The sequence below is a fragment of the Parasteatoda tepidariorum genome, chromosome 2 (assembly GCF_982258835.1).
Source record: "Parasteatoda tepidariorum strain Cologne lab strain chromosome 2, Ptep-v5.0, whole genome shotgun sequence".
NCBI classification, from domain to species: Eukaryota; Metazoa; Arthropoda; class Arachnida; order Araneae; family Theridiidae; genus Parasteatoda; species Parasteatoda tepidariorum.
In genome coordinates, this window is record NC_141756.1 from 91,135,941 (window position 1) to 91,158,426 (window position 22,486).

Here is a 22,486-nt window from a genome sequence, read left to right on the forward strand (position 1 = left end):
GAAATATAATGTTTTGCGGAACACTGCTTGGGAACCGCTGCTCATGATAAATGGTTCCTAGATGGTGTTCCGTGGAACCCCGTGATTCCGTGGAAGGATTGCAATGGTTTCGAGAGTTAAGACTTTTTTTTAATCAGTTACTGATTTTGGAAACCTGTAAATTAATTTGTGTCGAATTAGTAATCCATTAATTATTTAATAATTTCGTTATTTTTGCGAAATTTTATTTAATTAAAATTTTTATGTAGAACGAAAAAGCAATATTTTTTTTTCTAATTACAATATAAAGAATTAAATATGAATAGGACATACATTTGCAAAAAAATTGCATTAGTATTTCGTATCAAATAAAAGAAAACTCAACTATAAAGGAGTATGTTACTCTGATAAACATTCTCTGCGTTTATTTTCGTTCTTTTTTTTCTAACTCAAACCATATTTCAGAATTTATTTTCTGTTTATGCATGCACCAAAACCAAATAAAGAAGTAGAGTAAATGCAGCTTCAGACCTGTGAATTTAATTTTCTGACAAAAAACCCAATTTTAAGATAATCTTGATAAAATCTTATGATAAAAAAAATTTCATTCTTCATTAATTTACTATTTATTAAAGAAATGATGAATAACATTTAGATCACTACATGTAAAATAAATATTTAATATTCTTTCGTTAATTGATAGGTTGACCATCGCTAATGAAATTTATGCACGGAGTTTCGGGGCTCTGCCAAAATAAGGTTAATCATTTAGGGTTCCAAAGCCAAAAAATTGGGAACAGGTGCTCTTGATTATCTTTTTAATGATTATTTTAAACTAATGGGCTGTGCCCTCTGCTCTCGCTAACGCTCGCCAACCCCCGAAAATTGTTACGCAATCTTATATGGTTTGCTTCGTAAACCAAACAACCTGCAAAAAGTTTTGGAAGCAAATGAGAAGTCGATGCTTTTGCGATTAGCACAAATGACATTAAATAAACCACCGACTTCTCATCTTCTTGCTTCTATCTGAAAACAGTTTAGGAAGCAGATTGAAAGTCTGTTTTTTTTCCGATTAACACTAATGATATCGAATAAACCACCGATTTCTCATCTGCTTTCTTTAAAAAAAATTATACGGCTTTCTTGCAACATATTTTAAAATAAACTTCAATTAAATCATTGATTTCTCATTCAAATAAACCATTGATGTAAAATTGAGATATTTTCGGAAAAATTAACTGAAATTGTATCAACTATATTCTCATAGGCTACACCCAAATATTTTATTTTTTACTAAGCATATAAGAGTTTTATTTTACTTATTCTTTAATTTTCAAATCATTCTTGAGTTTTGATAGTTATGAGTATTGATGAAATTATGTGTGTTGCTATATTTACCACGATTTAATATTCATTTTTATCCATACACTATGATCAGTATATCAAGGTTTATACTATGATGCTTAAACTATATTTTAAACTCTCTCCTAAGACAAATCTAAATTATGAAATATGCACTCAGGTAATTTTTTTTTCTTATGTACTCAACCTCAATCTTATAAACTTTTTCAATTGTATAAGAATTATTTAAACAGCATGTAGCAAAAAGAAATTGGATTTTTTGCAATGAAGTTAATTTTGTAAGCAAAAAAATGTTAAACAACACCAGCATACATTAAATTATATTTTTATTGCATTTACAAACAACTAATTTAATAATATATTTTAAATTGAAAATCATATACAGAATTTTTCATTAATGCATTACATTCAACACAAAAGTAATTATGCAATAATTGGCAAGCATTCTGTTGCATAGACTAAATATCATATCATTTTCTTTCCTAGCGTATAAGTTTTATCACTTACATGAAACAATTTATGCAGCACTTATTAAAAAAAATTTAAAATTTTGCTATGAAGTTAATTTTATACAAGTAAGGAAATGTTTAAAAAAACTCAAAAATACTTTAAACCAACTAATTTATTACTACGTATAATTCAAATAGAAAGTCATACAATAAATATTGCATCGTAGGATCACACACTGTGCAAAAAAGACTATGCAAAAGTTGGCAAGAAGCATTTCGTTGCGTGGACCAAACACCAAATCTTTCTTTTTTATTCCCTAACTTATAAGCTCTATCACTTGCATAAAACAATCTATGCAGCATTTATGAGAAAAAATTAGGAATTTGCATTGAAATTAATTTTAAACTAACAAGGAAATGCTAACGATGCTAAAATACCAAGAAACACTAACTATTTTTTTTATAATAACAAACAACTAATAATAATTCTCAAAATGAAAAATAACTCAACAAAAATTAAAATTTCATTTCGTACATACTATGAAAAGATGAATAAGATCAGAAATCCAAATTTAATAAATTAAGAATAATTATAAATCCTGTAAAATAAATTAGGTAAAAACATGTGTTAATGTATCCCATTTTCAGCAGGTTTCAGAAAATATACAAAAACTCTGAATTAGTAATTAAATAAAAACAATTTAATTACATAAAACTTTACTTTTACTCTAAATAATATAAACGTACTATTCTCTTCTAAAAATAAACAAAAAAAAAAGCTTTTTTCTTTGAAGCTAAAAACTGGAATTTAAAGGCATGTTTGCTTAGAATTTGCGTAATATAATTTTCTTAAAACATAAATGGATCATTAAACTATTAATTTAAATGTATAGTTTATATTTTAAATATATATTACTGTGAAAAATTTTCTGTTTTATTCATTATCAAATAAAATTTACATTTCTGTACTGAAATTATTATTTCATAAATTATTTATTTTGGGACATTATTTGCCTTATTTTAGAGATAGGAATTAAATGTTTAATTCAACGAAAGATAAGTTTTCCTTACATCAACATAATTTATTAATTTTCGGTACTAAAATATGGATAAAACTTTTCCTTCCGAATTATGTTTTACCAAATATAGAATTGTAATGCATTTAGAGGTATTTTTATGTTACATTTTAGGTCTCTAAAATAACAAGGAACGAGCGAAGTGAAAGGTTTGGCCATTTCAACATGCTTGATGAATTGCATAAGTTATATAGATTTAAACGTATATGTTATTTATATAGCTTGTATAAGTAATATATGGCACATAAAACTATTAATCTTCAACTATGCAATATTACCAGCTCTATTATTAAACACCTCAATGTAGTAATTTTAAGAGGATGCTATATTGCAGAAACAATCCTTAACCCTTTCAAGACCAGATTTTTTTTTCGAAAAAAATCAAAAACAAAATACGATCAATAAGGCAAAAGGATCAAATAAGGCACACAAAAAAAAACAATATCCCGCCAAAATGAAGTAAAAAATCAACAATTTAGCCATTGGCGGATGGGGGCTGAAACATATGTGACAAACCAGGTTTTTTAGATGGGAAACATACGTCCCAGTGGTGTTTTCGTCTGTGGGACATATATGTCTTGGTGTGACTAAATTTGAAAGCACAAAAAAAGTAGTAACACAGAAGCAGTAACCATGAAGTTTCGAATGCTGAAAATTCTTCACATCAAAATGCGAACAAATTATACTAGAATTACTTAGGATTACGTAGTGTGGTAGTAATCCTACAATAATTTGGTTGCATTTTGATATTTTGAACTTTGTTTCATCATTTAAAACTTCATGCCTTACTCAAGGGTTTCTTGAAATCACTTTTCATGGCAAATTATGTTTCCCTTCTATTGATATTTTAATATTCTAAGCTTTAAAAAAAATTTGTAATACCTCTTACCCTCTCAGCACATTTTGAAAACTATTACAGTCTATACCGAAAAGCATATAGTGATTTCAATAAATATGAGTATACATCAGTTATATTCTAGTTTTTTTTAGATTATTCTCCATAGATATATTGCTGAGAGGAATAGTAATGAGGCCAGTGTTTGTAAATGTTTTGCTGCTTATATCACTCTCATAGCAATGTATCACAATGAAGCTCGTTAAGTTATACAAGTAAACCTATGTCTTAGTAATAATCGAAGGAACAGCCTCACAGAAAGTTTTCTGCTAGAATATTTTCTACTCATTTTACATAGCACAAGGTGCTGCTTTTAACTCTCTAAATCCTTTTTTTTTATTTGCTAACAGCTCTGTGGTCGTAAAATTGACTAGGTATATTTAAGTTGATGTATGTGCTACCTAACGCTCCACAAATTCTGAAACTGAGCAGTTATTATTTCTATCGCACTAGGAATGTGAGAAAAAGGCAAAAAGTGAATTGCTAAGTCTTAGAAAGTCGACGAAAAGAAACCTTCTGATATAAATGCTGAGAACATAACACCGCATATACGCCTTTGTTTGCGCTGGATTTTTCACTTTATATCTAAACAAAACAATCTTTAATTGGAGGGGGAAAACAAATACGTATCACGAAATACCTTTACTTTCGATGTTCTCTTAAGCAATTCTATTTTTAGCATGAACGACCACAACATATTTTATTCGAAATTGGTGGTTTTCTGAAACTTTTTAATTCCCTTTTTTTTCTTTCTTCTAACTCATCAATGGACCAACAGGTGACGCCATAGTCTAAATAAATATGCAAACAGCATTTTCCTGTATATAGTTACGTGAAGAGAGAGCCTTAGATGTTAAAATAAAACTGGATAATCTGTTGATAGCAGATTATCTTTAACAAACAAATAAACAGATCCAGTATAAAAAGATCCGATAGACTAGAGGTAACAAAACAATTACCATTAGTGAGCTGGACAGGCATCTGTGACAATTTTTTTTAAATCGGACTAGTTTTAATCGGAACTAGTTAGAGTTCAATTAAGACTAGAAAATTATCATTGTAATAATTCTTATAATGCTTCTTTAGAAATGGTGTCATTATATTAAAGACCATTTTGTTTTAGATTAAAGATCATATTCTTATAAAATATCTAAAATATCCTTTGTAGCAGGAGTATCAATTAGGTATCAACACTATTTGTATTTATTTAATAAATTTTTAATATTCAAATAATTTTCATCTATGAAATCAAAAAGTTGTAAATTAATAATCAAATCGAAATGAGAATACATTAGAAAACTAAATTCTACAATTGACGCACCTAATTGAAAAAACAAATGATCAAGGTGAGAAAATAAATTTGTAACTTAGGAAACAGATTAAAATTTACGCCCATTAATCAATGATATTACATGTAAAAATTATGAATTCATAAAATAACAAATTAGTAATGCATTACAAGCATAAGAACATAACATCATGTAATTACAAATCAGTGATGTAAGAACAACATTATAATAAATAAATGATATGATAAAAACATAATATAAAATAATTACGAATAACAGCAACAACAAAAATATGACGTAGCATAAACTCACATTAAAGCTTGAGTTATTTTTAGTTTATGTTTTAATATTAAGAATCTTCATGTGATTCACGATTTAGAGCAACTATATTTTCTAAATGCTTATTTTTAATAACAAACCCTTGTCGCAAGCTCAATTCATTTATGAAATCCTCAATTCCTTCAATCCAACGCTTCCGTCTTCCAGGTTTGGATTTACCATCAATGTTCCATTCCAGAACACATTTTGACCATCTATTATCATTGGTCATTTTGACTTTTGCAAACCAAGCTGACCTCTTCAGCTTCACTGCCTCATCAACAACTTCATCAACCTCCATTATTTCAAGTACGATATCATTTTTGAAATGCTGGGGATAATTTTCGCAACACCACCTCCAATAAGACATTTCAACTCGAAGAAGACGTGACATAAACTTCTCAGTCATTGTCCACGTCTCACAACTAAAGGTCAAGCTGTTATTAATGATAGCATGGTATATCCTTTTCTTGCAATCCTTGTCAATTCGTTTGTCACGAGCAACGGAGTGCAATACGCCAATTGCATTCTTCGTATTTATAATTCGATTGTCAATATCGATATCGTTTCTGCCACCAACTTCTAATACCGATCCAAGGAATTCAAAACAGTCTTCACTGACTATGCCTCTCTTGTCTATCATCAGTTCACGTTCATCATCTTCAGTTATCCCTAAATATTTGATATTTTTGAAACTGATTTGCAAATTTAGTTTTCCTAAATGTTTCAGTAGGCTCTCTATCGCGGAACCTAAGTGCTTCAGACTATCTGAAAGAACAACTAAATTCGTTTGTTCCGAAAGAAACGAAAACATTTTTGTCGTGTCTACGGGGAAACCCTTTTTATCGTTTTCTTTTAACCAATCTTTTACTGCCCTTCGAATGTAAACATTAAATAATGTTGGGGATAAGGCACAGTTTTTCTTAAGCCCTTTAGATACTGGATAACTAAGTTTAGAAATTTCGTTTGAAAAGATCATGCGAACAGTATTGTCTTTGTATAAATGCTTAACTATCTTCACTAAAGAGTCCTCAATTCCTAGCTTTTGAAGTTCATTAAACATTTTTATGCGTGGTACATCAAGAAAAGCTTCCTCTAAATTGATGAAAACTAAATGCAAGGGTTTATTTTGCTTGTCAGCACACTTCTGAAGCAACATTCTTAGAACAAAAGTTGCATCCAAGCATGATTCTTCATGAATTATTTTGCATTTTTCTTTAAATGCATTACTTTTTTCGATGAAGTTTTTTATAATTGCACTCATGACCTGCATAACAGTGTGAGAAACACATTTTGAACAATTTATAAGATTCAACAGTTTCTCGTCGCCGGAATGATAAATGAAAAACATTTCATTTATTTCCTCTGGTATTGTATGGCCATCAAAGATTGCTTGAATTAAATCCTTCAAAAGCTTTTTTAAGTTATTGCTGCCATGCTTTAGCAGACGCATACTGATACCACCAGGTGATGGCACGTCAAAATCTTCGAATTCATTTAAAGCTTGTATGATATCTGCAGGAAATATGGAAAAACCAGATTGTCCAATGCATCTTTCTAAATCACCAATGAATTCTGGGCGGCACTCTTTAAAATAATTTTTAAAGTAAATTTCAAGAAATTCTTTATCTGCTGTTAGAGTTGTAACAGACTGGTTCTGAAACTCTTTTAGGATATTGTAGATCACTTTGTTCCTTTGAAACTGTTTTGGAATTTTTTCAATAGCTTTGCAAATTCCTTTCCAAACTTCTATTTTTACTTCTGATTTAGGGTGGTAAATATAATTTATGCCTATATTATATTCCTTTCTTTTGCACCTTAATTTTCTAAGTTCTTCATCCCACAAAAACTCGGACCTATCACCCAGTGGATCAATTCCCAAGACATCAGTAGCGGCAGAATGTATCACTTCCTTAAAGTGCTGATACAAATCCGCTGTTGACTTATACTTATTTAAAGTTATGTGTCTATCAAGGTGTTCCTTATATTTGGCTTCAATTGTCTCACTAAATAACAAATAGGAATTATACATACGCAAAGATGACTTTGGAGGCGGAATCGAAGAAAATATTGCCACCGCCTCTAAGTAAATGTGATCTGTGCCACATTCCAGCCATCTACAAGCAATAACATCCACGAATTTCAAAATAGTGTCTTGTCTGACTATGCAATAATCAATTATTGACTTTGAATTGCTCCTTTTATCGTACCAAGTGTATTTATGCATGTCTTCGTGATCAAAGAATGTGTTTAAAATCTTCAAATGAAAGATTTCACAAACATCAATAAGTCTCCTGCCATTGTTGTTCATTTTTTCCTCTCCGAATCTTCCAATTGCTCTGCTGCTGATGGATGTACCAACCCAGGCATTGAAGTCCCCTAGAATGACAATCTCGTCTGTAATTTTTATGTTTTTCAAAACCTTGCACAATGCAGTTTGAAATCTGTCTTTAACTTCAGTCTTAGCGCAATCATCAACCCAATAAACACCGAGAACCACGATTTTATGCACCCCTACTTTAAGCCTGACTCTGATTATTCGTTCGTTAACTACTTTCCATCTCATACCAGAGGAAAATTCTTTCTTGACGAGAACAGAGACGCCGGCTCTGGCAGCACCAACTCTAACACCACTGTAAACATGGATATAGTTTGGATATTCCTCTTTTCCAGATCCTCTGAGTTTAGTTTCTGTGAGTACAACCACATCTTTGTTTTCTCTTTCAATTTCAGCAAAAGTCTCTTGCTTTTTTTCTGTTAAACCTCGTACGTTCCAAGTCCCGAAAGTGAAAGATCTGTGGTAAATTTCTCTCTCCACCATGCTTCAGAGAAATAAGAAATTTCTTGAAGAAGAAAAAGAATTGCTGATGATAGCGTTATCTTATCTATTAGTAAGATGCTATTAGTTCTTTATTGTCATTTCGCGCCTATTTTCTGAAGAATTTACAAGTCACGCATAAGACTGATGAATTCAATTGAAACACTGATAACAAATGAAATTTGGAAATTTCATGTTTGAAATTCAGTTTGCTTCAGTCCAGCAGTTTTTTGGTCCCGAAGTGAAGTAAGAAAGCTCTTCTGATGTCTCATGATATGCATTCCACCATTCGAATGCAATATATAAATCCTAGAAAAGAAAATAATTCATTAAAACAAATCAAAAGCATTAATTTCGAAAATAATAAATAAGCTGCAATATACATGAAAACTCTTCTAAAAAGATATTCGTACACTCCAAAAACTTCTTCCAGTTAGGAATCTAGTTCATTTGAATGAAAAATAATTTTCGAAGAGTCTATCATAATAAGCTGTTGAGAGCAATTAATCTAAAATCTTTAAAGAAAATATATTTTAATGAGAATGCAAATGTTAAAATGTAAACATTTTCCCTATTGATTTCATCTCTCTTTTTCAAAATGCACTACATTTATTTTTATTCGTTTGCAGATTATGAAAATTTAGAATGGATTCAACAGATAATCTTGTCTGGTTCTTAATAGTTCACAAATTGCTAAATACTGAAGAATACCTATTAGCTCTCAAGATATTATCTACTATGTACTACCGTCAACTACCTGTAGAAAAAATAGCTTCTCGATGGTGTGATTGGTTAACAAAAAAAAAGGTAATACCAGTTGTAGTGGTCGTGAGTTCAATCTTGGCAGCCTATTAAACAATCGGTGTGAATACGCAGCAAGGTGCATGTTAATGTGGATGAAATTCCTTTGTTAGAGATATTGGTGGGGAAATGGTGTAGTGTGGAAGATACAATACTAGATCAGGCTCTGATCACGTCGTTTTATCACGTTGCATCAGTTTTTGTAGCAGCCGTTAAAAAATAAGGAACTAAAAAATGGTACTAGGCTATGTTTGAGTAAAATGCTCACAGTTCAATCTATACGTGTGAAATATCTATTCTTAATTGATAAAGAGGAATGGTAGATTAAGTTTCTTTATTGATAAAGAGGAATGGTAGATTAAGTTTCTTAATTGATAAAGAGGAATGGTAGATTAAGTTTCTTAATTGATAAAGAGGAATGGTAGACTAAGTTCTTAAAATTGATGAAGAGGAATGGTAGACTAAGTTTATTAATTGATAAAGAAGAATGGTAGACTAAGTTTTAAATATATTCTAACAAAATACATATGGATTTAGTGCCTGTATTGGTATATAAGTCTTAATGTGTTCATAAATCCATTCTCTAAGCAAAGTCTGCAGTTTAAATTTAACGTAATAACACATTATTAACAAGACAGAAGTCAAATTAAAATACTAGTATATTCAACATTGATTAATTATTAAGAATATATATTGTTTAAAATATGCTTCAGTGTATTTTTTTGTGAAATAAAATTCGGCGTTTTTACAAAAATTAGATCGAAAAAAAAACGAGAGTGCATTTCAAAGTTGAATAAAAAAAAGAAGACATTGATGTCCGGGATTTTCGCTAGTTGATATTGTCTTGCATTTCCATTTATTGCATGATTAAAAGCGTAACATTTTGAGGGTTTTCCGAAAACAGTAGCAAGAAAGCAGTAATTGGTAATTTAGGTTCGAATATCAATGTGACTGATATTGCAAGAATAATTCTCACTCGTTAGTGGCATAACAGTCAGATAATTTGTTAGCAGTTTTAGGAACTACTGAAATTTTTTTTATCGCTTTTTCCTTTTTTTTAAGCTTATAAATCATAAACTTGGCGAAAAGTTATATTACATATTCGCTTCAATGCTCATACTTCAATGAACGTATAATTTGCATGAAACACTTTTTCTACTGCTCGATCAGCGACAATGAAAAAAGGTGCTAATATAAGAACCGATAATGAAAAAATTATATTACATATTCACTTCAATAATCACACAGAAACGTATAATTTGCATGAAACACCAGAAAATTGGGTCGGCTGTTCAACGACGGTTATAATATAAAATGAAATTTGCATGAAACAGTTTTTTTATTGCTAGATCAGCGACATTAGTGAAAGATGCTAATATAAAAACCAATAATTCGTCAATATGAAATATTTTTATTGTTTGGTTGTTTATGATATTTTTATCATTACGTTTCACATTTTTTAGTTAATAGTTCTTTAAAGAGTAGCAATAAATTAAATATGGGGGGGGGGGGAACGTTGCAACTGTAACCACAAATAACTCGGACCAATGTAAATATTTTTGCCACATAACGAAAATGTATATCACGATTTGCATCCAATTTACGTGGATAATACCTGCTACCACGGGACCTATCAACTGTCTTGTAGACCATTTCGTGTTTTCCAGATAAGTGCTAGAGAATGTTTAGAGTCGTTGTTACCCCGGTTTAATAAAGCACTCTCCTCTTAATAAGATGAGCCAGGTTCAAATCCAAGATACAGCTAACTGGTCGAAACGAATTCTGCTATTGACCACAGTGCTGACGTAAAAAATCATCACTGGTAGACAAATCATTTGTTATTATCTCCTTACCGTAGATTTAAGTGAGACAACTGTTCAACGCTGGTTATAAAATAAAATAAAAATTAACTTATTCGAAAAAATTAACCCAATAGTTCTTTTATTTAAAAACAGAACTGTAGATTTGTGCAAAAATGACATTGTCTTTATATTGAAATATCCAATTTTCGAAAACTATTAAATTATTTTAATTGAGCTGTAAATGATATGTAGAAAATCTAAAAACTTTTTTCAAGAAAGTTTCTTCTAAGAATTTTTCATATTTTTTTTTAAGACCGAAAATATTTGCTTTTTTTACAATTGATCAGAAAAAAATTTATATGCATGCATAATCTTATTTTCGTTATAATATTCTGGAGGAAAAGAAAACCAAGAGAAAATCTTTATTCTGTTTCTTTACAATTTGCAATAATTTTGAAGATGATTTTTTTCAAAACTATAAATTGAAGCAAAAATTTATAATTTTTTTTACAATCAAACTGCTACTTCGTAATATTCATTTCTTATTTCTATTAGAGTGACGTAAACAAACAACTACAACTACACAAAAATTTTATTTTCAAACATTGCAGCTAACAGTGCCGTATTACGCATCTTGACAAATCCTTTCCATTTAAGATGTCAAAATATTCCGCTGCCTTCTGATCAGTTTCGCTAACAGCCTCTAGTTGACTTCGTAGTCGTAATAAAAATGGTTCCCCACCGTAACAACCATCACAGTCACTTGTAAATCGAAGAAGTGGCACTTTATCCGATAACATTAATCGGGCGTAAGTCATGTACGAGCCGAAATAAAACCCTTCGGATTTGTCGAACTCATAAGGACCGAAATATGGATATTGTTCAATGTCCAAGCAACTGCTGTATCCCATATGAAACCTCCTCAAATTTTCGCTGTCCTCGCATTCACAATCATAATATTCCAGAACAGGAGTGAATGTGTGTAGATGGGAATCTTCAATCGAGTCTTTCGTCACGAAGTGCCACATAGAATCGTTCCCCATTCTTCTCTTGTAATGTTTTCGTTCCCCTTCTGGTATTTCGATTCTTTTTCTTGTAGCACATGAATGAACTTTGACATTTTCATAAACAACGATGTCCAATCCCATGTTATCTATAAAGGATACTCTCAAGATCTAAAGGACAGTATTAAATCAAAGCTTAAAACATCAATCCCTGAAAAAAAAAAGAGAAATTTCTAAAATAGTGTTGGCTTCTAGGATCGTATGCATCAAAACACTTGCATAAAAAATGTATTTTTAAAAAATGTCATGTAAAATATCATCAACCTCTGTTCATTCCAGAGCACTACTCCATATGAAACATGCCTAATTCAAAATGCCCGATCTAGAGATAATTTAGAACAGCAGCTCCGATTTTTTTTTTCGTCTGAGGATCCCTAAATGATCATCCTTATTGTATCGGAACTCCGAATGTTTCGTCGTAATATGAAAGGGTGCTTTTTTGCTCATAATATGCCTATGTTTATAACTGCTGTAAGTTTGCAACTGTTACTCATGACTGTTAGGTCAAGTTATATATATATATATATATATATATATATATATATATATATATATATATATATATATATATATATATATATATATATATATATATATATATATATATATATATATATATATATATTAACCTAGGGCTTTTTTTATTTTCCTTCGAAAACGTCAAAAAACTTGTTTAACAAATTTCGTTAGCGATTGTTAACATATTAATTAACGAAGCGATTGTTAACATATTGATTAACGAAAGAATATTAATTGTTTTTAAAATATGTTCTAAATATTCATCACTTCGTCAATATATAGTAAATTAATGGAGATTGAAATTCTATTATCATATAGTTTTATCGAGATAAGTCTTAAAGCGATTGTTAACATATTAATTAACGAAGCGATTGTTAACATATTAATTAACGAAAGAATATTAATTGTTTTTAAAACATGTTCTAAATATTCATTACTTCGTCAATATATAGTAAATTAATAGAGATTGAAATTCTTTTATCATATCGTTTTATCGAGATAAGTCTTAAAGCGATTGTTAACACATTAATTAACGAAAGAATATTAATTATTATTAAAATATGTTCTAAATATTCATTACTTCGTCAATATATAGTAAATTAATAGAGATTGAAATTCTTTTATCCTATCGTTTTATCGAGATTAGTCTTAAAACTGGATTTTATGTCAGACAGTTGAATGTACTGGTCTGGAGCAGCATCTAGTTTATTTCATTATTTGATTTCAATGTAAGTATTAACTAAAAATAAAAAAGCTGAAATTCGTTGAACTAAAGACAAAAAATGCCAAAAGTAGATCTCGAGAATGTTTTTCTGAGGAACATACTTCTTCATTAATGAATTAGGTTATTTTTCTTCGATGCAGAAAACTGGAGCAATTTTTCAAATTGCCTGTTTTTTCGCAATTCATTCAATAAATTTTAAATTTTCATTCTTTTTCTTCACAAGTGTATTAACTAAATAATTTTAGTAAATCAGCAAAAATATTAAATAAAAAATGGATAATTATTTAGATATAAATTTAATGGTAGGTTTTGAAAATGGTAACTGATTAAAAATATCCTGAATTCCAAACCCTTCTAACATTTCAACGGAATCCTGGGTTCCACAATTTGGGAACCGCTGTCTCAGATCAATGGTCTTTAATTTTTTCGGCTATTAAACCCTAAATGATTGATCTGCCTTCGGCTGATCCCAGATCGGCTGAAGTTTATTCGCAGCTGTGAGTATTCTAACTGCATAAAAAAAAACTCATTACTTAAAAATTAATGAAAAAATTTAAAGAAAGTAGTCACTTTTCGTTGAAACTATTTTTGATACGTGAACGATACTAATCAATATAAAAGGCACTATTAAAAATTCAAAAGTCAGGAAACGCAATGTCTTTTGTTTCTTTACAAATATATTTTTTATCTAATTTTGTTTCTTAGAAAGGCTCTAAACAATGACTTTTTGTAAAGATAAATCTGAATTGTATATTTAGCTGAATTCCGTGTAAAAACGCGATTAAAAATATCATTTTACAAAATGAAAGATTTATTTACTTGTAACTCCTCATTTAAAAGAAAAACGTAATAATTCATCTACTTATCATATTCATTAAATTAAATATATATTTTAGTAAAGTGCAATATATATATATATATATATATATATATATATATATATATATATATATATATATATATATATATATATTGCTAACAAGACCTTAACACCTTCCTTATGAATACTGTTATATTAATATGTTATACGTTGAATTCCTTATTAACTTATAAAATCAAGCAATAATTGAAATAACATTCAGAAAATTCCACCACTCTTCTGTTTAAACTATTAGAGTTATATTTTTCCTGATTATGACCAAAACTGTTTATCAAAAATTCGAATTCGTTTAAAAGAAGTATGTTTATGCAAAGAAAACTGTTTTTCAAAACATTGCTTAAAATCTTTCCAGCTCTATTTAATTATTAATGTGTAAATTGCAACATCGAATCATTTTAAATGCATTTATAAAAATGTTTGAAAATGCCTGAAATATAATTTATTTGAATGTATCCACATTTCAGATAAGTTCACACGTGTTCAGTTATTAAAAACTTACGCAGCTAATTAGAGTTCTGTAATTTTATTCTATAAACATTCTATATTCTATAAACATTCAATATTCTATGAGCATTCTATATTCTATAAACATTCTATATTCTATAAACATTCAATCTTCTATGAACATTCTACATTCTATAAACGCTCTACATTATATAAACATGATATGCTATGCTTATTTCATGTTTAAATAAATTAACCAGGTTTAAAAGGGACACTATACCACGGGAAAAACCTTTCACGGCAAACTTTTTTTTTCTACATAAGCAAGATAAAATGTAAAGTTTAAAAAAGAAAAGAAAAAAATTAGTTCTTACTAACTTACAATAAGTAATTAAGTTATAAGCGATGGCATTACTTTTTCTCGTTTCTTTAAAATATCAAATGCAAACAAATTAAGACAGGATTACTAAGAATTAAGAAAATAATTCGTTTACATTTTGATAGAAATAAAAAATGAATTAAATTTTATGACTGTTTCTTTTTTTTCAAATTGTCCTGTAAACGGATATGTAATCTATCTAATGGAAATAAATGTAAAAAAGGGCAAGGAAATTGAATTATAAAAAAATAATTATGACTATTTTTGCTGTTAGTATTTTAGTATTTTTATAAATCTAAATATTTCTACAAAATTTTCAAAAATCTTAATTTTTTAACTAAATTGTAAAATATGATTAATCATAGCATTAATTATATATTAAAATTCGATTTATCCAGCTCCAGCTTGATCCAATTTTGATTTTTTTTTTCCCTTCTGTTTAAAATACAAGAAGCGATATAAGAAATATTAGATGATATATAAAATTAATTACAACTGAAAAATATAATCAAAGTGTAACGAATATTATTTTTTTAGAAGATCCGCCTAATTTAGAACTTGTTAGATTTGTTTAAGATAAGAATATGTTTAAATCTGAAATAGTTAGATGGCGCCATCATAATTTCAAAAGTCTTCTTATACAGAAGATAAAGAAGAGGTTGGATGAACTGTGTGCTTGCGAAATCACGGGATTCACTTTAGTCTGAAGTCACCAATACTGGAGCATGCGCAGTAAGATCTAATTTCCCAGACAGCAGAAGAAGTGGAATAATCCTGTCTCACCCTGATTTACTGTGAAATTCAGGGGCTTGTGTGTTTTAACAACGATACGAGTTTAACCCACAGTAATTAATTAGCAGGTAACTATTAGTTTAGTTTACTGTTTTTCTTTCTTATATGTTATAAAATCAAGGGGCGGCGCCAGTAGGGATCAGTGTGGGGGGGGGGAGGATTGCTTACCAGTTGAACATCGTTTGCCCTCTATCAGAAAAAACTTAAAAAATCGGGGGGAAATGTTACTGTCTTGCTCAGAAATGTAATTACATTTCTAAAAAATTATTATTTTCTTTAAAAATTAGAAAGAAGTGAAAACAAAAAGACGAGAATGTGTTCTTTTTACTAACACTTTACCAACTTTTTGTTGAGACATCTTTTTATCAGAAAATTCTGGAGATCAAGTCTCTTGTTTGTGCCCATATAAGTTTAGTTTACTGTTATTTTTCCTCCCATATGTTATGAAGTCAAGGGCGGCGCCAGTAGGGGATCAGGGGGGGGGGGCGATTGCCCACCTGTTGAACATCGTTTGTCCCTCTATCAGAAAGAACTTAAAAATTGGGGGGGGGGAATGCTACTGTCTTGTTAAGAATTGTAATTATATTTCTAAAAAAAAAATTTTTTTTTAATTAGAATGAATTGAAAACAAAAAGACGAGAATATGTTCCTTTTACTGACCCTTTACCAACTTTTTGTTGAGACATCTTTTTATCAGAGAAATTCTGGGCATCAAGTCCATATGGAGTCCTGGAATTCATCAACCCTGAGGAACAGGGGGAGACAAGAAGAACAGTCCTAACTTCTACCCCACGTGACTTTTGTGACCGACTAATCAGCGAAATTTTTTTTTCTTCTTTTTAATATAATAAAAAAAATTATGATTACCAAAATGGACATAGAAATCACGATTGCAATCTCTGCTCTCGTCAGAAAAGTTCATCTTCCGGTAGAAAAAATAAAAAAAAAACTGACAAAAATTAGAATTTGTACTGTCATGCGGTTTAATTATTTATTATTATTATTTAATTAATTTATTTATTCATTTTATTTCTTTTTTTTTTTCATCATTATAGACACCGTTTTCATCAAAATTGAGAGATGGAGGAATGGTCGGACAGTACAGCAACTCCTTTGATAGGAATATAATCGTTTACATTATATCGAAATTTATAATACTGGATTCTAAACTTTTCATTGTTTTTTCTAGAGCCGTTATGGCTTATATGATAAGTTATTTGGCGTCCCCTTTCCATTCCTGAGACTTGGGTTCGAATCCCATGTTAAATAGTAAACTGTTCTCGGTTGCACTGACAACACAACCGTTCCGACATACGAAATCTCCAGTTTTAGCATTGTCATGAGAGCTAGTAATCTTGCCTTCGAGCTAACCGTGGAATATTTTCATATCTTTTTTTTTTCGATTTTGATGCCCTCATTGAAAGTGAATTTGTCCTAAAACTTTACCAAGGAGTTCCCTTGTACCCTAAGTTCGGTGCAAAATTGCAAAACTGGGGCCTTTTAACGTTAAATGCAAAAAATCATCTGCATGAATTAATACCAGTGATAAAAAAATTATATCTTAAATCTAGCAATAGATAAATTTTTTTCAATCTTTTCTTATCATTTATTTACTTATTTTTGATAAATTGTAAATTTTATTTATTCATTTGGAAAGAATTTTGTATGAAATAAAAAATAAAAAATATTCTCTCGAAGTTAATTTAGAATTAACTTATTTTTGTTTTGCAAACATAAATTTGCTAAGATTATTCTCCTTCCCTTTCTTTTTCGTTAGCAAATTAAATATTAATACTTACTCTATTTAACGTTTTAAAACTTAAAAAAGCGCCTTAGAATTAAAAATATTAAATTTGAAAAAAAATTAACAAAAACAATTAATAAAAGATAGTAATTTATATGTATATATATATAATATATATATATATATATATATAATATATATATATATATATATATATATTATATATATATATATATATATATATATATATATATATATATATATATATATATATATATATATATATATATATATATATATATATATGCATAATTTTAATTCACTTTCAACAATTGGCGCAAATATTTATTCTTCAAAACAAAATTTCATTTCGTCTATTTGCAAATTTGAGATACAGTAAAATCTCAAAAGGCATAGAGCTAATAGTCCGATATTAAGCTACCTTCAAAATATTAATATTTAAGATACAAAAATTCTTTGCTTATTACGAGCTAGAAAAATATATTACCTTTCTGCTATTGCAGCAAAAATGTTTTTGAGGAAAATGTATTTATGTTATTTAAATTAACAATGTTATACGATAAAATAAATGGACACTATTGAGTAACTTTTGATCTCGTGATCGGATCTTCATGTTCTAGGAATCCTTCTAAATAGTTCGAGAGAGTAACTTCAAATATACTAATTAATTAGTGCAAGCGATATTTTATGATTAATAAATTAGATACAAAAACGTACTTTCTGAGATTAAACATACCTTTCTTTTTTCTGATTCCCGAAATAGAGAGGTAGTCGCCATCTGGGATAGCTAAATCACTACACATTTAGTGATTGAGCGAAGTCAAAGTTTTAAAAGTTACGTGAATATCAGTTACGTAAACATGATTAACATTGGTATTTCTAAAAAAAAATTTTTGCTTGAAAAGGTGGCAGGATTTAAAATTGTTCAAAGGAGGTTTAATAATATGGTCTTTTAATAATTAAATTTAAAATATTTTAAGCCTTGCACATTATTATAAATATATCATTCTAGTATTTTTCTGGAATAGATATTTTTCTATTATTTAATCCGGTACGTTTTTTTTCACTGTCAGCAAGGAAAAACATTTAGTGCAGAATCTGCATGTTCACAAATCGGTTATTAATGAAGAGAAGAAATTTAAAATGAAATTTGTTTTCTGCTCTTCCCTAATAACAAATTAAGAATTTCAGGACTGTAAAATCTTTACATTATTTCTTAGCAAGTAAATTGCACAGTGCTTTATCTGAACAAAGTAATAGCAATTTCACTTTATGCTCTGAAAAAAAAAGTTTTACAAGATTTAAAAGGTATGCAAGCGACAAAAAAGAAGGAAAAATTAGAAAACTAAACGGAGCCATAAATAACTTTTCGAATGTAGTTTGCATTAAACTGATTAAAGTATATTTAAAAATTGCTATTTATGTAATCACAACTCTAGCACTGGACTATGGGATATAGTTTTAAGTAAGTATATTATTTCACTTTGACGATTCACTTTCACAATTAAGATTAAATAGCTCGTTTGGAGCAGCATCCTTCACATCTGTTACTTTTTTTCCTCGCATGTCACTGCCAGATTGTCATTGACAACCATTTTTCAATAGGCTCCGATACGAAAATTCAGTCAGTAAACAAACGAGCATATAATTTTTTAAATATTGAGAGATGACAAGTCGTTATGTAAGAAGTATTGGTCGAGCAGGGCTAAAGAGAATAGAAGGGCTGGTTCACTCCTTTGAAGTAGCTCTCGCCGCACCAATCCTCCGATTTTCTCTAGTGACGTCACTTTGGCGCAAAGCTCGCAGTTTTACTTCAAGAACGGAGCTTTCGGCCTTACTAGCTCTAACTAATATTGGAGCATTTCTTTTTGCGACATATTCTAAGGCATTTGTTATTTTCTATAATGACTTTCCTCAGTTTTTGCAGCGAATTTACAAGAATTTAAAGCTATTATCGAAATGCCTGTTTGCGTGATTGCAACTTTAAAAACATTTGATAGAAAAACAGAAGGAAAAAATATAATTTTCCGCGTGTTCCCTAAAGTAAATGAACAACTATGTAAAGAATGGATTCCGTAATGACACAGTTAGTATAAAACAGCAATACGTTTATTCTGTCGTTAAGAACTCTTATAAAAATTCATTATCTAAATAGAAACCGCCTCGTTACTTCAAAAAGAAAGGCAGGTGAAAAAAAATGGATAAAGTCAAAGAAAATTAAAATGTAAATAAAAAGTATAAATAAAATATATAGTATATAGTAGGAATTCTCCTAATTTCATAACATATTTTTTAATGTAGTTATTCTTAATATTTATGATTTTTTAAAAAAAATTATACTCTCTTAAATTTAAATATCTATAAATTATACCATCGTAAATTTAAATATCTATAAACAATTGTAAAATTTCTAATGTCATTATGAACCTAAATTATTATTTTGTTTCAGTAATTATCGTTTAAGGTTGATGTTTCCTAATGATAAGGTATGAACAAATTGCTATTAACGGCATATTTTAAAATCGGGGATTCTAAATTTAACTCAACTTATTGTTATAAAAAAATATGTAGATAAAAAAGTGTCGATATATACTTTCATTTTTCTTAATAATTAAAGTTAAAACTGAACTTTTTAAAATAAAGTATTTATAGTGTCATTTTCGCCAACTAGTAAAATATTTTTATAAGTTTAAAATGGTATTTTTTTAACATACTGGCCAAGAAAGTTTTTTTAAACTATGTTTATGAATGGAAATAATGTGTTAATTACGTAAAGTTTGAAAGCTAATAACCAGAAAAAGTCTAACTTATTTTTACAAAGAGAAAGATGCAAAGTTATCATAATATCTTTGCGTGAGATCTTCCGAGATCTGTGGACACAGTGACGTCATGAGGAGGGTAATCGTAGCTTCAGCTCTAAGAGCGGAGTGAACTAGCCTGTTAATTCTCTTTAGCCCTGTTGGTCGAGGGGCAAAAACGATCCGTTTTTTAGTCCAACATTTAAAAATAATGATTTAAATAAAAGAAATGGCAGTTCAGTAGTAGATAGAAAACACTATTGCAAGATCAATTAACAGTAAGGTTGCTCTTTTCGGGGCCTTTTGTCTTCTTCTTCTTCGGAGAGGCGAAACTATGACGTTATTTCAAACCAAGATTTTATGTTATCTTTTAATCTTTCTAAGTATTCGAATGCAATTTAATTTACAGTTTCTTTTTTTAAGTTTATAATAGGAAGTTTATGAATTAATTAATAGAATCAGAGCTATTAGGTTAGGGTAAGGCAAAGTTTACCTTCATATTTTCAGTATAAAAATTAAATTATTCTTTTACACAACTTCACCCAAAATATTGCATGTGAGATTGGATTTTTTGCGGGGAAAAAAATTTTAATTCTTGAAACAGTGGAAGAACTAATAGCCCTTAAGAAATAGAAAACAAAGTAGACCAAACTTAAAATAGACAAAAAGAACTAAATGACATTCTTCTTCTTCTTAGGCACTACAGCCGGTTACCGGCCAAGACCGTCTCCAGTTTACACATCTAGATTTTTTTCGGGACTATATTTCTCCATCTATTAATTCCCGAGTCCTTTAACCGTTTCTCCACTCTATCTAACCATCTTGTTCTACGTCTTCCTCTTTTTTTTCCCCTCTGCTGCATGGAAGGATATTTTTTAACAGGATTTTCATCGCTATATCGTATAGCTATATACATATCCTAGCCACCTTATTTGATTGACCTTGATTTTTTTTACTATGTTAGGTTCTTTGAGTTTTGATTGTAATTCATGATTGTAACTAATTCTCCAGGCCCTGTTTTGAACTAGAATACATATAAAATAAAATTTTCCAAAATTTGTCAGAATAGCTTCACTTAAATTTTACAGCAGGATTTTTATTTAAAACATAATCAAATGCTTCACTTTTTTTAATTTAATTCAGTTTTACATTAAATTTATTTCTGATAAAATTTACTAAAGCTGAAACTTATTTTTGGTCTAGATTTAGAATGTTACTAAATTTAAAATCCTTTAATTCCTTCAAAGATGTTTTCACGTTTTTTTTTTGTTTTTTTTTTGCATTTTGTATTATTTTTAGAACCTGTTTGAAATAATAAATATTATAACAACATGTCGTTTAAATCCTCTAGAAAGGGTGGCATCAGAACCATCGCTATTATTTCTCTTTTTGCAAGGTAAACTTTCTTTTAATTATGATCCTCATACTCGTAGATATGTTTTCGAATTCCAAGCATTAAGTAAGTATCCTTTCGATTTGTGCTCAAATACATTTAACTTGTTAGAATAATACATTTAACATAAAGCATTCATTTTTATAGCTTTTTTTCAAAAAAATATTTAAAAAAAATATTCATAACTGCAAAAGATCATAATATAAATTGTTCGCTACAGTTTTTTATAAAAGTAAAAATTTTATTAGGTGATATAAAATTTCCATTAAAATGTGATTTTTAGATCAGTACTTGAAATAAATTTCCAAAGTAGTATTTAAAATAAATTTTTAATATAGTATTAGAAATACAATTGCAAAATAGAATTGAAAATAAATTTGTAAAGTAGAATTAAGTAGAATTTTTTAAATAAAGTAGAATTTTTTAAATACTAGTATTAGAAATAAATTTTTGAACTAATTTCTAAAATGAATTTTTAAAATAGCATTTGAAATAAATTTGTATAATACTTTTTGTAATATTTTTTTGAAATAGTATTTGAAGTAAATTTGTGAAATAGTAATTATAAATAAATAAAATTTGTGATATAGTACATGAAATACATTTGTAAAATGGTATTTGAAATAAATTTTGTGAACTAGTATTTTTAGTAAATTTATTAAATAATATTAAAAACTTACAATTTTAGTATTCAAAATATATTACTTCAATTCAAATCTCTTTTTTTATTCAACACTATTTAATTTTATGCTTTACAGAATATCAAAGCATTGTGGAGATCAAGGAGGCATGTTAAGAAAACGTTTGAGTTTATATGAAGAGTGTTCCAAAATTCTCTTTACAACTTCAAAAGTTCATAACTTCAAAAATAAACAAGATATTTATATTCTGTCTTTTGCATGTATTACTGCAACTAATAAAGTTTTGTTTAGTACACTT

At 28.8% G+C, this 22,486-nt stretch overlaps 3 protein-coding genes across 4 annotated transcripts in view; 1 reads left to right on the forward strand and 2 right to left on the reverse strand.

Moving 5' to 3' along the window:
- Positions 1-1,757: 1,757 nt before the first annotated feature.
- LOC107451950 (LINE-1 retrotransposable element ORF2 protein) overlaps positions 1,758-22,486 on the reverse strand; it is a 68,210-nt gene continuing 47,481 nt past the window's right edge. The window contains exon 2 of the mRNA XM_071177823.2: positions 1,758-8,495. Coding sequence (XP_071033924.2) covers positions 5,400-8,189 — 2,790 coding nt within the window. The 5' untranslated portion in view covers positions 8,190-8,495 and the 3' untranslated portion in view covers positions 1,758-5,399. The remainder of the gene's footprint in view (positions 8,496-22,486) is intronic.
- LOC147815906 (uncharacterized) overlaps positions 11,364-22,486 on the reverse strand; it is a 58,662-nt gene continuing 47,539 nt past the window's right edge. For both annotated transcript variants that reach the window (XM_087157728.1, XM_087157729.1), the window contains one exon: positions 11,364-12,004. In XM_087157728.1, the coding sequence (XP_087013854.1) occupies positions 11,401-11,937 (537 nt within the window). In that variant the 5' untranslated portion in view covers positions 11,938-12,004 and the 3' untranslated portion in view covers positions 11,364-11,400. The remainder of the gene's footprint in view (positions 12,005-22,486) is intronic.
- The window catches only part of LOC147815907 (uncharacterized), a 29,212-nt gene continuing 28,225 nt past the window's right edge, over positions 21,500-22,486 (forward strand). Inside the window, exon 1 of the mRNA XM_087157730.1 lies at positions 21,500-21,613. The gene's annotated coding sequence lies outside the window, so the exon portion shown is untranslated. The remainder of the gene's footprint in view (positions 21,614-22,486) is intronic.